Source organism: Pseudopipra pipra, chromosome 13 (assembly GCF_036250125.1).
Source record: "Pseudopipra pipra isolate bDixPip1 chromosome 13, bDixPip1.hap1, whole genome shotgun sequence".
NCBI classification, from domain to species: domain Eukaryota; kingdom Metazoa; phylum Chordata; class Aves; order Passeriformes; family Pipridae; genus Pseudopipra; species Pseudopipra pipra.
Window position 1 is genome coordinate 5,810,109 of NC_087561.1, and position 19,553 is coordinate 5,829,661.

The 19,553-nt window shown below is 48.6% G+C and overlaps 1 protein-coding gene across 2 annotated transcripts; it reads left to right on the plus strand.

The window, feature by feature from the left end:
* Window positions 1–12,867: 12,867 nt before the first annotated feature.
* On the plus strand, window positions 12,868–19,316 carry HMGB3 (high mobility group box 3). 2 transcript variants are annotated; one of them, XM_064669783.1, is made up of 5 exons: window positions 12,868–12,999; window positions 15,776–15,932; window positions 16,456–16,595; window positions 17,104–17,278; window positions 17,821–19,316. In XM_064669783.1, the coding sequence occupies exons 2-5, from the start codon at window positions 15,783–15,785 to the stop codon at window positions 17,962–17,964; spliced, it is 609 nt and encodes a 202-aa protein (XP_064525853.1). In that variant the 5' UTR covers window positions 12,868–12,999; window positions 15,776–15,782; the 3' UTR covers window positions 17,965–19,316. The 2 variants fall into 2 exon arrangements, with proteins under 2 accessions (XP_064525853.1, XP_064525852.1); XM_064669782.1 differs by lacking the exon at window positions 12,868–12,999 and adding an exon at window positions 14,566–14,668.
* Window positions 19,317–19,553: the final 237 nt, after the last annotated feature.

Consider the following 19,553-nt stretch of genomic DNA (forward strand, 5'->3'; position numbering starts at 1 on the left):
GAGTATTCCTCCTGCAGCAGGGAGGGACCTCTCCAGCAGTGCCTTAGCCTGGTGACATCAATCACAGCTCTGCAGTGTCCAGTTTTACCTTAGTTCAGCAGATGTGCAAGGCAGACTGGGAGTATGCCGCTGGAGTGTAAAGCCTCTGAGCTGGGGGAGGGGGTCTGTAACTTCTTCGGCTGAGGGATTTACAAAGGCAGTTTTGCAGACCCCTCCCTGTACTCAGACTCACCACTGACCCCCCCCCCCCGTATGCCTTGAGAGATGCAAAGTCTTGAGAGATAGTCCATTCTGCTTTGTGTCCTCTTGTAGAGAAGGGAGAATTTCTCTAAGTATGGAGTGAGTCTTGAGATGTGATAATGAAGTGATTGCAAGGTAGATGCCAGCTATGACTGGCTAGGCCGGGAGCTGGGATCTGTCTCTGGATGTTGCACAGCTGGTGACTCTCTCCCACTTCACAGACACATTGGCATTTGTTTCTTGGTGAGAAATCTCAGCAAATTAGGGGTCAGGCAATATCACTAATATGGGTGTGCAAGGGGGAAGGCTGCACCAGGGTGATGGAGACAGGTCAGGCTGTGCTATGTCTGGCAGCTCTGAGGGAGAGGGGTCACACCACGGAGCAGCAGAGACCTGTCAGTATGGGCTGTGTAGGGTCGAGGCTCAGCCAGCAAAGCGTTCCTTTGTTTATTTATTTTAAGGAGGAAATGGATGGGGAGGAACGCGAGGGGAAAACAGTGTCAGGACATCACAGCAGTGCAAGGATGTTGAGTGCTGGTGGAGAAACAGCTTGATGAAGGTGTGAAAACCTGAAGGATCTGCCCTTCCTCACCAGGAGAAGCAATGCAGGCGCATGGTAAGGGAGGAAAGTCTGGGCAGCATAAAGATAATGCACAGGTGATGTTGGGAGGGTGAAGGTGATGAAGGCCTTTCTGGTGCCTGCTGTACCTGCTGACCCGGCTGCAGGACCCTTCTTGGAGCCAGTCAGAGGAGAGCAGCCATGGACCCTTCTCACTGATCATTACTTCCGAAGTCATATGGAGAGAATTTGGGCCAGTATGGCTTGTACTGGCTGTTCTTCCCCCAAGGCTGTGGTGTGAGGTCAGGTGGTGAGGGGCAGAAGGAGGGACCTGCAGGCTGCCAGGGTGGTTTCAGAGAGAAGGAGCACGGAGGAACAGGCGCCTTGGTATTTTTCGCCCAGGAACAATGAACTTCACAGCAGGATAGGGCTGAGCATGCCTCAGATGCTTGGCTTTGTGTAGCAGAATCACACCTTCCTTCCCATTAACTTGCACAGGATCTTGACCTTTGACTTCACAAAGAGTCAGGGTCAGACCCAAGGTGTATTTTCTAAAGGAACTCGTGCAGGTACTGAAATTAAAATCTCATGAGCGAAGACCTGTCTTCCCTTCAGTCTAAGCTCAAAACAACAGAGCAGCCTTTAGTCTCAGGAGATGGTATAAAAACCTTCTCAAGGTCTGTGCTCCTTGTGGAAAAAAATTCAGACACTACTTGCTCCAGCTGACAGTGGCCAGCCCTTGATCGATACGATAAGGGCACTGTGTACCAAATCAATCAGGGATTCAACTCCATGCTGCCTCATACCTGGGAAACAGTGCATCACCAAAGCCTGGAAAGATGCTGGAGTATCTCTGGAAAGCAGGCTGCAGAAGAACACAGGTGATTTCTGCCTTAGCCCTCCCAGCCCAGGCTTGCGGGGAAGGTTTCCTTAGGACCAGCAGCCTGACTTCCTCTGGCTTTTGCTGCAGCCACACTCCTCGGGGAGCAGAGCCATATATCACCCGGCATTTTATGTGTGCCTAGGAAAGGGAGCCTGAATCCCCTTCCTGCACAGAGAGCTGCCAGGCTGGGGGCCAACACACAACCCTCGGCATTTTATTTATTTACTATAAACCTCTTACATAAAGGCTAGGGGATGTTTTTCATTTGCCGTGTTACTGTATGGAATCAATCACTATAAATTTAAATGGAGAGCTGGTAGGAGCACACTTACCTTTTATATAATAACTGTGCAAGCGCCGCTGCCGAACTGCTATTAGGATTATTCAGAGCTTCTCGGATTTCACTGTAAAACATTAGGCTGCGAGAGGTACTGTAAGGGTGTGATTATCCAAAGAAGGTAAGTAGTAGTAAGTGTTGTTGGCCAGAATTACTACAAGAGGGGAGAAATACTGAGTAGCTGGAAGTAGAGGAAGCTGAGGAGCAGCTTCCATTCAGAAATACAGTGCACTGTGCATGGAGAAATCCCACCTGATTTCTATCTGGATCAACACAGGCTTGACAAGTTTGACTTAAATTGTCATCAGGCGCGATTCAAATCCTTGGCTGAGCGTAGGTGTTAGCCCTGTGCTCCTCTGTGGAAACCATAACACAGACTACGAGTCATGCTGACACTCAAGACAGTGCTGCAAAATCCCGCCGGTGTGGCCACACTGGCTTGGGGCATCAGAAGGTTGTGCTCTGCCTTTGATGGGTTTGACTGGTAAGGACCTGTCACAGGTCCAGCTGTGAGCTGGGGGCTGGAAGGGGCTGCCAGCTTGGTGAAAGGGGTGACTGTTCTGCTTGCTGCCCCTGCTGTGGATGCAGTCTCCTCTCCTTCTGAGCAGTGCAAAGAGCTGGGAGACAAGCAGTTGGTGAGGTGGGTGATAGCTTGGCTAGAGGTGCGGACCTGAGAGAAGCAGGGACCCAGGCTGGGGGAACACAGGCAGGGCTCGGTGTCTGGTGACCAGAGTCACTGCTCTGAACAGAGCAGAGAAAGGCCACGGTGCTGGGATGGTGCTTGGCTACCCTGGGACAGGCATTGACCATCTCACAGTGTCACCTCCGTAGGGACAAGGCATCTGCAACTTCTTCTAGGAGGCAGGAAAAAAGGAGCAATTCTGTGTAGACACTCGTCTGCTGCCTTGATTCTTCACCTGTGATTGAGATTTTAATTTTGCATCCCATATGATTTTCCTGTTGTAACACACGCCTCTGGGCTGTCACTGTAACAATGCCTTTTCTTGGCAGGGAAGGCAGATCTGAAAGGGAGCTCTTGAGCACTCTACTGTGTGAGTTCCTCAAATGATGGCTGTGTTTCTCTCTCGTTCCACCCGTTTTCAAATAATTTTCATGCTGGGAATAAATCTGAGTGCAAAACAATCATGTTCAGCATATGATAACCAGAGACAATTGTACGTACACAAGCAGCCACATGGAAAACAAATGAGCTGATTGAAGGACAAAAAGAGCACAAGACAACACAGACACCACAGTTACTATGTTCACAGTAAGATCAAATAACTGCCATTTACATGTAATTACACTTTTTTTTTTTCCCCAGGAAAATGGGATTCTGGAAAACATTTTTACCTCCCCAGTTTATGCAAAAAAAAAACCATCTCCGAACAGTGGTGGGAAAAAACCATCTCCCAACAGCAAAAATACTATGGGCCAATTATACTTAAGCAAGACAAAGTTGAATTCTGTCCTGAATTTAATCTGTGAAATTCCAGTGAATTCAGTGGGGTTTTGTAACCAGAGGTCAGGATTTGGACACTAGTTTATAAATCAAAGAACAGCAGGGCCTGTGCAGGGTCTACGCTATTTGGATATTTTTAAACATACACTGGGCTGCTGCTGATATCCTAAAAGTGTGTTGTCTCTGATGATACAAGGAAGGAAGTTTGGCAGATTTTTTTTATTTTTATTTTGCTTTAATCTTTTCAGTATGTTTGTCTTTCTTTTGTCATTGAAGCTGTTTCTCTTTGAAAGGCATCTACTTTTAGTTGGGGGAAAGCACAAAGCTGAGACTTTTGGAAGAATTTTATCAACTACCTTTGTCTTGATATGAGAATTTGTAATTAATTAAAAAAGTTAATTATAGATATACAATACACACCCCAATCTCAATAGACAATGTCTTTTAAACTTGAAATGGGTTAACAAACCTAAAAGAAAATTTAAATGGCGCAATTTTTTAGGAGGAAGTTCATCTTCCTTTAACTGTAAAGTGATTCTTAATGTATGTGTGTATACATATGTGTGCCTCTATAAAGAATATGTGCACACATAAATTAAACAACTTAAAAATCATTTTCATTGTAAATATATTTTCTGTTCACTCATTGTAATGTTCCTACACTCCTATGCATAACAGGGATTAAATATGTTAACAAAACAGATGTTCGGTGAATGTAAAGCAGAAAGAATTCAGGAGAACTTGGCAGAAATCTACACCCTTTATTATTAAATTCCTTCCCAAATTCCTTCGACATCATCAAAGATCGATGTAAGCACTTGCTGGTAGCAACCTGAGTTGGATACCTTGTCAGAGTCTATGAGCACAGAGTTCCTAGGCTTTTCTGTGATGTGAAGATATTCGTGTAAGTCCCAACTGTGCATTGCAACACTCCCTTTCCTCTCCTTCATTGCTTCATCATCCTGTTGACCTCTCTATCTCCCTGCTGCCCTGCCGAGAGGAACACCTGCATGGTCCAGCAGCAGGATTGAGCCTCGTGTGCTTCGGTTTTTGCTCAGATCCATCCTCGCTGCTGGGCATCACTTGGGAGGCACCTGGACCTCTGGTCTTTCACAAAATATCACCCCCAGGCTCTGGTAGCTCAGGCATTGCTGGCAGTTTGGTCCATGCCAGCACAGAGGTGTACGTAGGGGAACTGCCTAAGATGGACCCAGCTGCCCTTGCGGGGAGTTGTGGTCCAGATCTCTCTCCAGAACTTGAGGTAGTTACTTTAAAAGCAGCTTGGTGTGCCATGGGAGCTGCTGTCATACTTTGATGACAACGTAACTGTATACAAGTGCACTACTGAAAACATTCCTGCCTCTACTGATAGTTTAATTGGTGGCATTTACTTAATTGTGTATGTTCTCTTTTAGTGGAAATAAACCTAGCATTATGCAACTGATGATTTTTCCAGGGAGTCGCTCAAGGCTGCTGCGGTAGGAGAGCCCACCTGAGTCAGCCAACAACTTCCAGTTGTTCGAGCTGCTGTTTGCTGTCTGTTGCTATGGTGAAGTGATGGCACAAAACTGATACCAAAAAGGAAACGATATTTTCTGAACAGATTTATAAGAAGAAAAAAAAAACCACATAGGGGAAAGAGAGGTCATGGGAAAGAGTGGGTGAAGCTTAAAGGACTTTGAGGGCTTTCCTGAGCCAATGTTTCTCCTTTGCTTTTTAACTGAAGGTCCACCCAACCCTTTGAAGACAATCCAAGAATCCTCCTGTGCAGTGTCACCCTGGTGGGGGTTTTTTTATAACCAATTTAATATTCTCCTAAACTGTAAATACTTTCAACTTCACATTCTTCCCTTGCTTTTTGGAAGTTTACATGCATATGGGCAATGTATTAATGTCCTAGCTTTACAGTCAGTTTTTCAGATCTCATGTCCCAACAGTGTAGTGCAGATCACAGATCAAGAAACCTGCTTTACTCTCCACTTTGCAGGACCTATATTTCTAAAAATTAGATTTTTAACCCCTCCTAAAGCCCTGTTGTGCTGGCAGCATGTTTCCCCACCTGGCCAGAATCACCCAATGCTTTCCTTGTTTTCTTACACCCGGACCTTCAACCTACTTCAGATGCCAGCTGGAGCAGCTGGACTGTGCAATGCAACCCCGCAGCTGATTGCCCAGCAGCCTGACCAGGCAGGGAAGAGACCGAGCTCCTGTGGAGAGAACTTGTTCCTCCTCTCTAGCCAAGGTTTTGTATGTCACTCCCTGTCTCACAGTGACACTGGCGTTTGGAGACAGGCAGCTGGTCTTGAAAAGTTACAAACCGTGGCCAGACTCAAAACTTCATTCAGAAATGCGTTGTGGGACAGCGTAGCACCAAGATTATGCTTCTTGAAGAACATTCTCCTCTCTCACATATCTGCACGAGTGGTTTTAGTGCATCATCTCATCTGTAAGCCAGGTGCTGTTTAGAAGTGTGGTCAGTGGCAGGATGGCCAAAAAGGAAAGGATGCACACTGGAGTTCAGATATTGCTGAGTGGGGGGTGTGGGTGTGGAGAGGGGGCAGGGGCAGGTATTCATGGGTTTGGAAACAGTTATTTGGTGATCTGAAAGCAACTCTCCTTATAGCAAGATTTCAGGACTGTGAAATAAGTATCCAGTGCAGCTTTCTTGTCCCAGTGCCAGACTCTCTGATTGCTTCGGTTAGTGTCACATCAGTGGTGTCTGAACTACACTTTACCTGTATCATCACTGGCTTCTCTCTAATGTGGGGTCATGCTTCCTTTTATATCCAGCCCTTTGCTGGACTGCTCTTGGGTTGTAATTGCATTGGATTCTTAATAGAGTTTCTTGGTCTGCTGTCACAGCGTGATTGCAAGAACTTGTGTTGCATTGAATGTGGTCTTGATTACTTGCCAATTAAAGTGCAAGGGAAACACTTACAATCTTCTCCTTTAAAATTACATCTAGATTCCATCTCCTCTGAAGGCTATGTGAAACTTGCAGAGATTGTTTCCAGTTGTCCTGTCTTCCTACTTTTAAGTCTTTGGCTTGGTGAGGTAGATAGATAAATGCGCTTTTTAAAATTTTTTTTCATTCATTAAATACCTTTTTCTTTTGCGTGTGTGTGATTCTTTGCATTGAAAATGGTAGCAGAAAGGATCTCTAAAGTTGAGTGTTGCTCACTGCTCTTACACCAGGTCGTTTGGGGTTTACAAGGTTTGGGATAGTGCATCTTTAAAAAGAAGATACGTGAAAACAGATGGTCTTGTGGTAGCTGAGCATGGAAGGAGATGCCTGAAGAAAGTGTGTTGTGGCAGGAAGGATGTGTTAGATGAGGGAGCAGAGACGAGCCAGGAATGTAAGGAGGCAGTATGCAGGGGGCACTTGATTTCCAGGAGCCTGGTAGCGTAGGAGGTGCTGTACTGCGGTGGCAAATCTCATGGAGCAGGTGTGCAGGGGCAAACTGCCTGCCTGCCACCCCCTGGGCAACCTGGCAGTGTGTGCTGGGAACGAGCCAGGGCCGAGGTGTGAAGGGAAGCAAAAACAGGGAGAGGAGAAAGGAAGGAAAAAGCCAAGAGGAATGTGGACAAGATGACAAGACGCAGGGGGAGCCCACCTGTGAAGGTAACCGTGAGTTTCTGTTTATCTTGCCTGTGGTTATACTGCAAGGAGGTTTTGAACTGCTGCCTAGCATGGCTGTCAATTATTTTAACTTGTATTTCTCACCTCAGTCCCCATGAAGTGCATTTGACAATAATTAATTTTGCGTGTGCAACTGGGAGTGTATCCTACTCCTGCAGAGGTGTCAGCTTAATGGGATATGGCTACAGGGGATAACAGTCTGTGCCACCCCACTAGGGAATTTGGGGGGTCACCTGCTCATCTGGACTAATATTTAAGTTGTTGGAACATTAGGTTTCCCATAGTTGAATTGGTACCAGATTAACCTGTCTCTCTGAACTTACATGCTGCCAAGCTCCTTAAACAGCATTGCTAATTTTATTTTCTACTTTCAGCATGTATTTAAGATAACTCTTTTTGTTTCATAGGTTAAAGAGGAAATATTCTGACTGGCTGAGATCCCAGTGAGCAATCACAAATATTTTATTATAGTTATGGGATTTGGAATTCAGCCTCAGGCCGTGGGCATCAGAAAATCCATGTGCGGAAATCCCACATGTTGTAAGACTAGGAGTGTTTTGTACAGAGGGATTCCTCCTCATCTTGCTGAAGTCAAACTCTTCATTTAAAAATAAAAAGCCCAGCTCTCGGACTTGTAAATCAAACCTCTGCAAAGAGTTTTTGACTATACCAGTTAGAGAAGGGTTAATTGAGCCTCTTCATCTCCATTGCATGTTAACACAGAAGGTCAGTGGTGGGAGAAGCTAGGTTCACACTGAAGGCTTTTGAAACAGCCCCCTAACTAGCCTAATGAATATGCTGGTGAGATGAACAGGTCATTTAACACTTTTCATGTCGCTGTTGTCCATCCAACCTTAAATGTCAACTCTGTCACTCTGATAGGCTGGTTCTGCTTAAAAAGGTTTCCTGGCTTTGTTAGATTCCTCGGAGGGATTTCCCCCCCTCCCTTATTCCTAATTGCTGGCAGAACCCTACGGATGTATTTATATCAGCCTTTTCATTCGGGTCAAGTCTTCACTAGAGAATTTTGCCAGTGGGTACGGGTTGTGAAGAGATATGATGTGGATAGAAGTGGAAGCGCCAAATGCAGTTGTAATTATCCTGGTGGAACTGCAACTCAGCGACCACAACGGAATGACTGGCTTTGCTGAGGGCAGGATGGTTTGATACATCTGATGAAGTGCTGGGATTGCTGTGTCCACACTAGGAATGTTTCACAGGGCTGGTGAGCAGGAGCTCAGCTGTCTGTGAACCCCCGAAGTCCACTGCGGTGCCATCTTCGAGGCAGGGCTGGGAACGGGGCTGGTGGAGTGCACCTTCTGCTGGCACCTGCCTTGGAGCTCAACCCTCGTGACAGAGTGGGTATCCCCTTCTCTGGTGTTTCTGCCAGGGCTGTGAGCACATCTTTAGTGTGGTGATGTTGGATGTTCAGGTTGCTTGAAAAAACATCTCATGTGAACCAAGTTGCATGCATTGGTAGAACTGAATATTTTTCACAAATGTTTTCCTGAACTTCCTCACTCTGTGAAACAGCAAGCATGTGTCTTTTGGGGAGACTTAATTTTTTTCTGTGACCCATGGCGTTATGTTGTCTAGAAGGCCTCAGAAAATTACTTATCTCAGGAGGACAGCAGGCAGATGGTCCCAGGCTCTCCTGTGAGATTTCTTGTCTCCTGTACTCCTTGCCTTGAATGAGCTCCCCCCACATACCCCTCAGTGGCATGGTCAGGAGCACAACAGCACGGGTAATTCTGATTTAACCACACAGTCATGGGCTCAACATATTCCAAAAGGGGGTAAAGAGCAAAGGGACTGATGCTTTGTTAGTATCCAATACCTCATTGCAGCTATCTGCAGACTTTCTTGGCTTTTTGATACCTGCATCAGCTGACGGATAAAAAGGTGGAAATTCAGGTATCAGCACTGGAAAATAAAGGCTAATTGGGTGAAATAGCATATCTCCAAGTGTGTATGCTAGAGACCAGAGGAGCTTATGTGGCTATTGCCAGTAAAGCTGCCAAATCTGAGTCCAAGAAGCTCCTCTGTAAGGAAACTGCTTTGACAACGCACTGTGTATTTAAACTGCCCCTCCAGAATGGGAGCCAGGTAACTTTTATTCCCCTTGGAAATCATAGTGTATGTTTGGGAAGCTTTTCAGCATGATAGCTCATTTTGAGCATATCATTGCATTGAAGGCAATCCAATTCACTGAGATGCTTTACAGATTCAATGTGTGAATTCACACCAGCCTCCTCCTAGCTACTAGTAGGTGATGCTGCCCATGATGAAGATAGCCAACAGAACAAGCACAACATGCTCTGCCCAATATTGGACAAACCCAGTAAGAACATCCCTTCAAGGCATTCACTGTCTCACTGATGGGAATGAGATGGTGGAGGTACCTTGTGATGAGCTGTGGATGAGCTGTGGAGCTGATCAGTGGTGGGAAGGATATAGTTTCCCTACTACACCTATAGAACAGTGTTCCACAAAAATCAGTTATGGCTCTGGTCCTTTTCAGCACTTTTGTTTCTGAACAGCTTAAGTACATGGTGGGCCTTAATTTGCTGGCCCTCTGGCACAACAGGAGCTGGACACAGCTGTGAGAAGGCCAATCCCACCAAGCTGTCACTAGTGTTCAGGTGAGATCTGGCTGTTGGCTGAAGGATAGGTGAACTTACTCTAGACCTCAGGCAGGGAGCAGAAGAAGGCGTTTCATTGCAGATGACTTTCCTGAATTTAAAGTATATTTATGTAGTCTGTTGACTTGTTAGAGAACTCCTCAGCGACTCCAGAGTTTTTCACAGCAGCCTCCCTGTTCCATCATCTCCAGCAAAAGAGAAGATATTGTTCCATCTAGGCAGGTAATGGTGTGGTCTCAGGTGTTTGCAGCTCTGCCATTTCCCAGACAGCACCAGCTAGATGTATGTGGCCCAGAAGCCTTCCATGTTTGGCAGCTCTAGCTGAGACTGGTCTTTGCAATCAATCTTCTCAGCAGCAAGCTACTGCAAGTATTGGGAGATGTCTCTTTGCTATGGGACCTTGAACCACATTTTATGCCTCAGTTCTTTTATTCAAGATATTGCCTGGCCTGGGTCCCTGCTGTGGGAGGCAGGGTATGCCTGACGGTTGCTTAAAAACGTAGCACATGTTTGCAAAATAAATCCTGCCTGGTGGGAATCAGGTCAGAACTTTCTGAAGGGAAGGTCCAGAACTCTTCATTGAGCTCTCCTAGCATCACTGAAAACCTTGCTGCCTGCTGTGCCAAAAGCCAGGCCTCTTAAAATTTCTTTTGGTTTTGGTTTTCTTTTCATGCTTCCTATAGCTAAATATGCAGTAATCTATAATATTAAAACAAAAAACCCCAAACAACCCCACTAAAATTTGCCAAACCCACACTTGGGAGTGTGTCCCTGCTCCTGGCTCTATCCTTCTGCATACTTACCTTTGCCTGGCTCTGGTACTCATCTGAGTCCTTGATGCACTGGTTCAGGCAACTAATCCAGCAGAAAACTAACCCAGCAAACAAACAGGTAGAATTTTGGGCTTTGTTTACTTTTTGTCAGGTTGGTGAGCTGCCTTGTCTCCTACAGGGGCCAGGTGAGGACCCAGAGCTGAGCTGTGAGAGGCAGAGGGACTGCATGGCCTGGAAGATGTTACAGCAAAGGGTTGTATTTGCTCAGCCAACTTTCTAGGCTGTTTTCTTGGTGCACGGCAGGAAGGCGCCCGATGCAGGGGCCAGGTGCAGTGTGTGGGGCAGAGGCCACTGCAGGAGAATTTCGGCAGTGGCAGTTCTGGGGGCAAGTCGAAACTTTCCCTATGGGGGTTATGTTCACCCATTTGCTACTCAGCCCTCCTCTGCTTTCAAAAGCATGCTGCGAGTGCTAGGATAAAACCTTCAACCCAGCTGTCTCTCAGCTACCAAAATATCTCCTTTGCCCCTTGACCAGCTGTCAAAACTTTCCTGGCCTTCCTAGAACAAGCGTCTTGGGGAATGTTTCTCTTGGCCAGTGAGAAATTGGAGGGATGCTCTGGAGATGACTAGCAGGACTGCATATTCGATGCCCAGTGCCTGTCCTAAGCCAGCTCCTAAACAGCCTATCCATCACCTTGGTAATGCTCCCTGCTTGATGTTCTCTGTAGGATGAAATTGTGGTTCAAGGAAGAAAGTATTTCAGAATAAAAAAATTGTGCAACTCAGGAGCCAAGAAAAAAAAAGCCTTAATTATTCAACTAGTTTAGAACACTTGAAAGTATCCCTAAAAATAGGTGAGAGGGAGGTTTGTCAGCTACAAAGAGATTATCCTGCAGTAGTATTGCTTGTCTTATTTTATGATGATGCTACAGAATACAGTCCCTCAGGTAGCATCATTAATGTTTATGAATGAACCCCTTGTTTTATGTTTTTGGTTTTAGAAAGTAGAAATAGGGCAAGAGGCTAATAAGACTGGTTTTACCATATATGCTTTGGAAAGCCCAAGGACACGGGTGTAAGGTCTCCATAAGCATATGGATAACAATTGGATTTTTGGCACTTGCTAGACTGGCTGAGATGTACCCTAAGGGAGAAATCCAGCCAGGACTTTGGCTAAAATCCTGGGTGAAATTCTGCACACTTCCCAGTGGATCTGTCAGCAGGAGGTTGGCACTCTGTGTTTCATCAGTCGTTTTGTTTTGATCTCTTCCGGCAAAGGCAACCTGTGACCATATGTTGTTATAGCCATAAGCACTTCCACAGGGCAGTATCTGGTAAACCCTGCTGCCTGACAGCGTCTCAGCCCAGGGTGGAGGCTTCTTTTCACTATCTGTTCTTTAAAGAGGGCAACTGTTTCTTCTGGCTATCATAATAGTGTGGCAGTTACGCCCAGCCCATAACAGTATGGGGTGGTTTCTGAGTCTTACCACTCCATCCTTAAAAATAACAGCTCTTTTTTCCGAGCCAACCAACAGTTGTGGTCAGCCACTAATACCAGTTTAACCATTTGGCAGCTGCCCTATAGGAAATAGCTCTTTCAAGAGAGCCAAAGGAGCCCGTGGCCCCAAAGCCGCGCTGGGCTGGTTTCAGTCAGCAGAGCATGTTTACGGATTTCCTTGTGTGCAACCAGCCTCTTTAATAACAACCAAATCCTGGAAAGTTAATACCAAACAAATTGTGGAAGTATGTTAGAAAGAGTAACTCAAGTTGATCCTTTCGGCGTTTTATTTCCTGAACGAGCGGGCAAAGCTCCGTTCCTCCCCACCAACGTGCAGTTTCTCGCTCTGTAGTTCCTTTTCCATCCATCGCGTGTTGGGACTGTCAGCAGAGTTTACTTTGGGCTCGGTTCCCTCCCTGCTACGCGCAGAGTACCAGCCGGCTCTACAAACAGCGTGCTGCGACTGGAACCGCCCCTTACACGGCTTTAGGACAGAAATCAGCAATAAAGGGTCAGTGCTACTGTCGCACGGGGTGCTGCCCCAAATCCCTGTGGCTCCGCTGGACTGGCTCCGGGGCTGACTCTCCGGCGGGGCAGCGGCGTGCGCGGCGGGTGAAGCCCCCCGGGGGTCCCGCTGCGGTCCGGGGGTCCCGCGGGGGGGAAGGGAGGCAGGATCCCCGCGCCGAACTCTCGGCGCCCGCCGCGCTCCCCATTTTTTTCCTTCCCCCCGGCGGGCGCTTCGTTTTGAATGAATGACCTCACCCGCGCCCGCCAACCGCCGCGCGGCCGCGCTTAATATTCATGAGGCGCCGCGCCAATGAGCGGGCGAGGAGGTTGTTTTAAACGGCAGAGCCCCGCAGCCAATCAGGCCGCTCTCGTAGGCAGCCAACGCGAGGCTGAGCCGCGCCGAGCCCCGCGTCGTGCCCTGCGCTCCGCTCCTGTCCACACTACCGCGAACAATACAGGTACGTGCAGCCCCGCCGCAACTTTTCGGGGGGCGGCTGCCCCCTGCCCGCCCCGCCCTGCCCCCGCGCCTTCGCCCCCTCTGCCCTGCCTTGGCCCTAGCCTGCTTTTTTTTTTTTCCGCTTTTTTGCCCCCCCTTTTTTTTTTTTTTAATCGTGTTTTCTGTTTCTTCCGTCCTCTGGAGTTTTGGTGTTTTTTTTTTTTTTTAATCGGGAAAAAAAAATCGGGGAAAATCACCCAAAACTTTGTTTCCCCCCCCACTCCCCGCCGCCTCTCTCACGCGGGGATCGGCGGTGCCGGGGCAGATGCTGCACGCAGCTGGCGGGGCGGTGGGCAGCGGGCGAGGCGCAGCCTTTGCCCCCCGTCCTCTTCCCCTGCCCCGCCGGGAGCTCCCCCCGCCGCGGAGGGGCCACCTGCCCCCCGGTGCAGCCCCGTAGCTCCGCGCCGGGCTCCCGTGCCGCCGAGAGTAATATGGCTGGTGCAGCAACTACACCGGGACTAACTCCTCTTCTCCCCCGCATGGGCAGGGATTTTTCTCTGCCGCCTCCTAATGTCGCACGGCAAAACGCGCGGCGCCCTCGGCTTTTATGTGCCCCCTTCCCCGGGTGGGCTCGGTGGGGCTGGCGGCGGTGGGAAAGTTGTCGGCCGTGCGCAGTGCCGTGCCCGCTGTTTATTCTGCATTAATATGGCTGTCGCTTTAGCATCTGACAGGGATAAACCCTGCGCGCTGCGCCCGGCGGTCCCGGCCAGGCAGTTTTTTTTTCGCCGCCGACGCCTCCAAACTCCCCCGATCCCTTCGCTTCTGCCTCCGCTGCTCTTCCCCCACCCGGGAAGGTGTCTTTGGTGGGGCTGCGCCCGCGGCGGGGCCCCGTATCGCCTTCTCCCCGCGCCGCGCCGCCCGTGCTGTGGGCATTAATATGGCTGGCGCTGGAGAGCCCCGGCGAAGGGAAGAAAGACGTGTGAGCGGCACGGCGATGGGGAGGGGGGTCGCGGCGGGGAAAATCTCCTTCCCGGCGCCCCGCCGGGGGCTCAAACCTTTCGCTTTCGCCCCGGCTCCTCTCCCCCCACCTCCTCGTGCCCTCGGACGGGCGCCCGGGGGCCGCCCCGGGGCTCCCCGCACTCTTTTTCTGGCGGCGCGGAGGAGCGTAGCGGCGGCGGTAATGGCTGCACGGGAGCCTTTGTTAGAGAGCGCTGCGCTAGGCAGGGGCCGGGGGGGGGGGGGCTCCCGCCCGCGCCCCGGCCCCGCCGCCCCCGTCGCCCGCCGGGGGGCCAGCGGGGAGCCCCTTCGCGGCGGGGGCGGCGTTTTGGCGGGGCCGGCGGCCGGGGGCGGCGGGCGCGGGGGGCCGAGCGCGGCGGAGGGGGAGCGCGGCTTTGTTCGGCGGCGCGGCGGCGGCGGCGCCGGGAGAAGCCATCTTAGCGAGCGGGGCCGGCCCTGGGCGCGCAGCGCGGCCGCCGCCGCCGCTCCCGCTGCCGCTCGCCCCGGCCGCCCGGGGCCGGCCCGGCGCCCCGCGCCCCCGGCCGCCGCCCGGCCCCCCGGCGCCCCCCGCCCGCCGCCCCGCCGCATTTCAGGGGCACTTTCTTTCATCAGGAGGCGTTTCACAAAATGGAAGATGAATTATTGGCGTCTGGCGGAGCCGCCGCTTGCCCCCGCCGGCCCCGGCCCCGCCGCAGGTGCCCGCGCCCCGCGCCGCGGAGCGCGGCCGCCGCCGTGACCTTGTGGGGGCGCGGGTGCGGGAAGGGGCGCGGAGCGGGGCCGGGCCGGGCCGGCGCGACCGCCGCGGGCCGCTCGCCCCTAACTTCGCCCCCAACTCCGCTCCCCTGCCCCGCTCCGCGCCCCGGCCCCCGGTACCGCGGGTTTTCCGCTCCCCGCGGGGGCAGCGGGGCATCCCGGCAGCGGCCGGGACGGGCAGGGCGCCTCGCAGCTACTTGTGCTGCACCTGGGGGGGTTAATGGGCTCAATTAAATATTAACGTTGTGCTAATAAAAGTTAAATTTTCAAACGCCTGGGAAGCTGTAAATAGGAAATATTGTTGCGGGATTATTTTTTTTTTTTAATAAAAGGGGAAAAAATTAATGCGGAAGCGGGGAAAGAAATAGAGCCCAAAAGTTAGCATCATCCTCTCGGTGACTTGCTGATCGCATCTTTGCGCTGACCACTATGCCTGGAGCATGTGTCACTTGGTGGAGCAAGAGCAAGCACTGCTCACCTCGCAGGGCTCCACGGGGTCCCATCGTGGTTAAAGTCAGCCTTTATTTGCGCCTTTTTTTATATATAAAAGGTTATTGCACTTTTATGGGGCAAATAATCTGTCCTGCCTTTCTACCTGAGCAGCTGCTGCTAACATGCGAGCTCCAGCTCCTGAAGGGATAAGTCAGCCTGGCACTGTGCACACCCAGTGTGGTAGCCAACTAAAACAAATATTTTATATTAGTTCATATATAACGCTTAATAGGTAGAAGTATGTATAATTTAATAGGCTACCTCCAGTCTTTTGGACATGATGTAAATATATATTAATGTAAAATTTAAATCCAGTGACTGGTTTCTCTTGGCTTGTCTGCAACCCAAGTGTCAAGGAAGAATAATTTCAGTCTCTGTATTGGGAATGGTAAGAGGTGTCTGGGGGAAGAAAGGCCTGTGTTACTGATGGGACATAATGTCAGGAGAAGGTGGTGTGTATATATAAATATGTGCACACCATATATGTATATATACACAGGTGTATGCATTCATCCATATGTCATTCGCTTGTTATTTTTTCCCCCTCTTCTCTGCAGAGTCAAGATGGCTAAAGGTGATCCGAAGAAGCCCAAGGGCAAGATGTCTGCCTATGCCTTCTTTGTGCAGACATGCCGTGAGGAACATAAGAAAAAGAACCCAGAGGTTCCAGTCAACTTTGCAGAGTTTTCCAAGAAGTGCTCAGAGAGGTGGAAGGTACCTTAATTTGTGGCTTCCTCAAGGGATAACTTCTTACAGTATCTGCTAGGATGACACGTGTGTGTCTGAACACCAAGGGAGCTGGTGCTGTTTTGGTCTGTGAACCGTTCTTGGCAAGCTGTCCTGGCCATTGATTGGGTGTTGCTGACGCCTGTAGCACTTGTGAAGGTTTCAGCCTGGTATATCTGCTCAATTAGGTGGTTCCACTACAGTCTGGCTTTTTTTCCTCTTCCCAAGCAATGCCCTTTAGCAGTTACCACCTTCTAGACATGTGTCCCGAAGAAGACTCTGGCTTCCTGTTCCATTCCCTTTGCTTCCCTCTTACTGAGTATTCTAGTAGTGTCTGTGATTCCTGGTACAGGACCTTCGTCCCCAAGGTGGTCCAGTTAGAAAACAAACAAGTTCTGAAACTCCCGTATTGAGTTGGTATGTGTTGGCTTGTTTACATAAAGTTTGCCAGGTATTGAACAGTTGGGTAATCACAGCTTTGGTGTCTTGTTTTTGGGGGTGTTTTTTTTAGACCATGTCAAGCAAGGAAAAGGCTAAATTTGATGAAATGGCAAAGGCTGATAAGGTACGATATGATAGAGAAATGAAGGACTATGGACCAGCTAAGGGTGGCAAGAAGAAGAAGGACCCCAATGCCCCAAAGCGACCACCGTAAGTAACTTTGAGGCTTTAAATGCACAAGTATTTTCATTCATTTTCACAGTCTGTGTGTAACACAGGTTTCCACGAAGGAAGTAGATGGGGGGCATAGTGTTGGTGTAGCAGGATTGGTAGGGCTACTGTCCTGTAGACCTTTTAGGCAGCCTGTAATCTTGAGCATGTAGAGCACTAAGAGTAGTTGTCAATACTTGATACTGTCAAACTCGTAGTTATGGAAGACATGGAAGTGACTGTAACACAATGAGCCTTGTGTATCTAAGATGAAATTGGGTGGGGGGGATACACAACACTTAAAAAGAGCATTGGGTGAAGGCTGCAGATCTGGGCCTCAGTAAAATTGAAACACGTTTGGGTTTGTGTTTCATTTTATAAATAAAAATAAAGTTTCTACTCAGTGTGTGAGTGCACGTTTGAGTGTTGTGGGTGAGGGATGGAGGAAGGGGGTGTTCCCTGGGCATGCTGCTGCAATGCTGACTGTCCTCTTGTGTTTCTCCCCAAGGTCTGGCTTCTTCCTCTTCTGTTCAGAGTTTCGCCCCAAGATCAAGTCCACAAACCCTGGCATATCCATTGGGGATGTAGCAAAGAAATTGGGTGAAATGTGGAACAACCTCAGTGATGGGGAAAAGCAGCCTTATAATAATAAGGCAGCTAAACTGAAGGAAAAGTACGAGAAGGTAAGTCTAGTTGTCACTTGTGCCTCCTCTGTACCGGCTCTTGCATTGATGTGTTTCTGTAATGTAGACCCAGCTCAGGTGGCCCCAGCACAGTGAGCACCTCCAGCTTACAGCCCTGTTCTCATCGTGCTGTGCAGCCGAGCTTTGCGTAGGTTGGGGCAGAGCAGGATAGAGAGCCACAGGCGGATTCTAGCGAGGAGGGAGAGCTTTACCCAGTGATGCACAGTGTTGCTCCAGCAAAGGGTTTGCTGTGCTGTTACAGGAACTTTGTCCCATTATCAGGAAACTTTAAAGAGAGGCTGGGTTTTCATCTCCTCTTCAAAGAAATAACCATAAAACACAGGGTTCTCAGCCTCCATCATCCGTGGGCAGTTGAGCACCCTGAGGTGTCAGCACACCTGTGTACTCCAGTGCTGGCTGTCTCCCCTCTGGGGGTGCAGCTCTGGAAGGCCAGTCCCTTTATATAAACACACCTGCTGCTGTACAAATGCTCTGTATGTTTGCTGCTTAGAGCAAATTAAGACATCCCCTTGACTTTGCAGGATGTTGCAGACTACAAGTCTAAAGGAAAGTTTGATGGCGCAAAGGGAGCAGCAACCAAAGCTGCTCGGAAAAAGGTAGAGGAAGAAGATGAAGAGGAGGAGGAGGATGAAGAAGAGGAGGATGAAGATGATGATGATGAATAAAACTGTACAATACTTGTCTCCATGTGAATACCATAGAGTAGGGGAAACACCATAAATGAAGCACCTCTTATTCGAGATGGTGTCTCTTGCCCGTATTAGGCTTAATTAAAAAAAATTTGGATTCCGATCGCGTTGTAGTTTCTAAAAGTGCTCTAGAAATTGTAACTGGTTTACATGAAGTGGCCATGGGTGTAGTGAGCACCCTGAAACTGTATCAAAGTTGTACATATTTCCAAACATTTTTAAAATGAAAAGGCGCTCTAGTGTTCTCCTAACTCTGTGCACTTTGCTGTTGGTGTAACAAAGCATTTAAAAATGTTTCAAGCATTTTTTTAATTTGTAAGGTGGTGTTACTATATGGTTATTGGCTAGAAAATCCTGGGTTATAAACTGTACATATCTATAGTTTGTAAAAACTAGACAGATTCTTGTGGTACATGCTTAGAGTTATGATGCCTTAGAGGAGCAGTGATTACTTGGAAAGGCTGTACGTTCCCCGGGGTGCCATGGCCCAAAGCATGCACTGTGAGGGTAGATCTATTTACACTACAGTGGGCGTCCATTTAGCTTAAAGTTGTCTTTCTGTATATAGTGAAATAGCATTCTGCTGCCATTCTTAGTTGTGGAAGGGGGTTCAGCTGGCATGAGAAGTGTATGGATTTTTTTAGTTAAGTGCGGTAGTTTTTAAACTGAAACTGTAGACATCTCTTCATCGTCAACTAAGTGAAGAGCCAGTGCAGCAACTGAAGTTCAAAAACACTCTGTACTTAAACGAATTTGCAACGTTCTGTTTTTTTTGTATGTTTAGAATGCTGAAATGTTTTTGAAGCAAAATAAACAGTATTACATTTTTAAAACTGTTCTTGACAACATTCTAAATTTCTGGTTTAAAAAAGGATCTTAACAACAGCAAGAGGTTCATTTTCAAGTCTGTGGCATCCCTCAGGGCTGGTGACTTAGGAAACATTCTGACTCAAGGATTAAAAAAAAAAAAAAATTATTAAAAAAATGGTGGCCAGCCAAAACTGGCTGAATTGAAAGAGATGGCTGCTCCAGCTAATATGCAATCGTAACTGTTTATGGCTGAGTGGCATAAGATGCTATGCAAGTTTGAACTTTATTACTTGAACTTGGGAGCCTAAATGAACATTCATGACGTAATTGTTTGTTTGTGTGTGTATATAGCAGCATTCAGAGATGCAGAGAAAGGTAGGTGGCTAGGAATGAGGCTGACACCATGGAATAAGTATAAAAGCATAGTTTGGATTTTTTTTTCAGTTGTGTTGGGTAAATTTATAGCCCAAATGCATTGCTGTACATATTAAAATGTGCCTTTTTTGTCCTGTGTTAAACTGTTTCAGACTTGTGGTTTTTTCTAGCCTCTTGATTCGTGGCAGGAGCCAGGCGCCTACCCTAACTCCCTGCTGAAGTAGGAGCGTGGCGCAGGTACTTAGTCTGTGTCCTTTCTCTAACAACGCAAGTTTTAGCAGGAATTGGGTGCTGTGAGGTGGGTTGGGGCAGCTTGGCATGTCTTCCCCCCTTTGTTGACCAACTGGCTGTGTTGAAGTCTTACCTTCTTTCCAAATCCG

What these genes read in the sequence shown, in the direction of transcription:
- HMGB3 (XM_064669782.1), top strand. Translation starts at nt 14,601, where the DNA reads ATGGAAGATGAATTATTGGCGTCTGGCGGAGCCGCCGCTTGCCCCCGC. An exon ending in AGTGCTCAGAGAGGTGGAAG is followed by an intron (nt 15,933 to 16,455) that starts GTACCTTAATTT and finishes TGTTTTTTTTAG; the next exon opens with ACCATGTCAAGCAAGGAAAA. An exon ending in AATGCCCCAAAGCGACCACC is followed by an intron (nt 16,596 to 17,103) that starts GTAAGTAACTTT and finishes TTTCTCCCCAAG; the next exon opens with GTCTGGCTTCTTCCTCTTCT.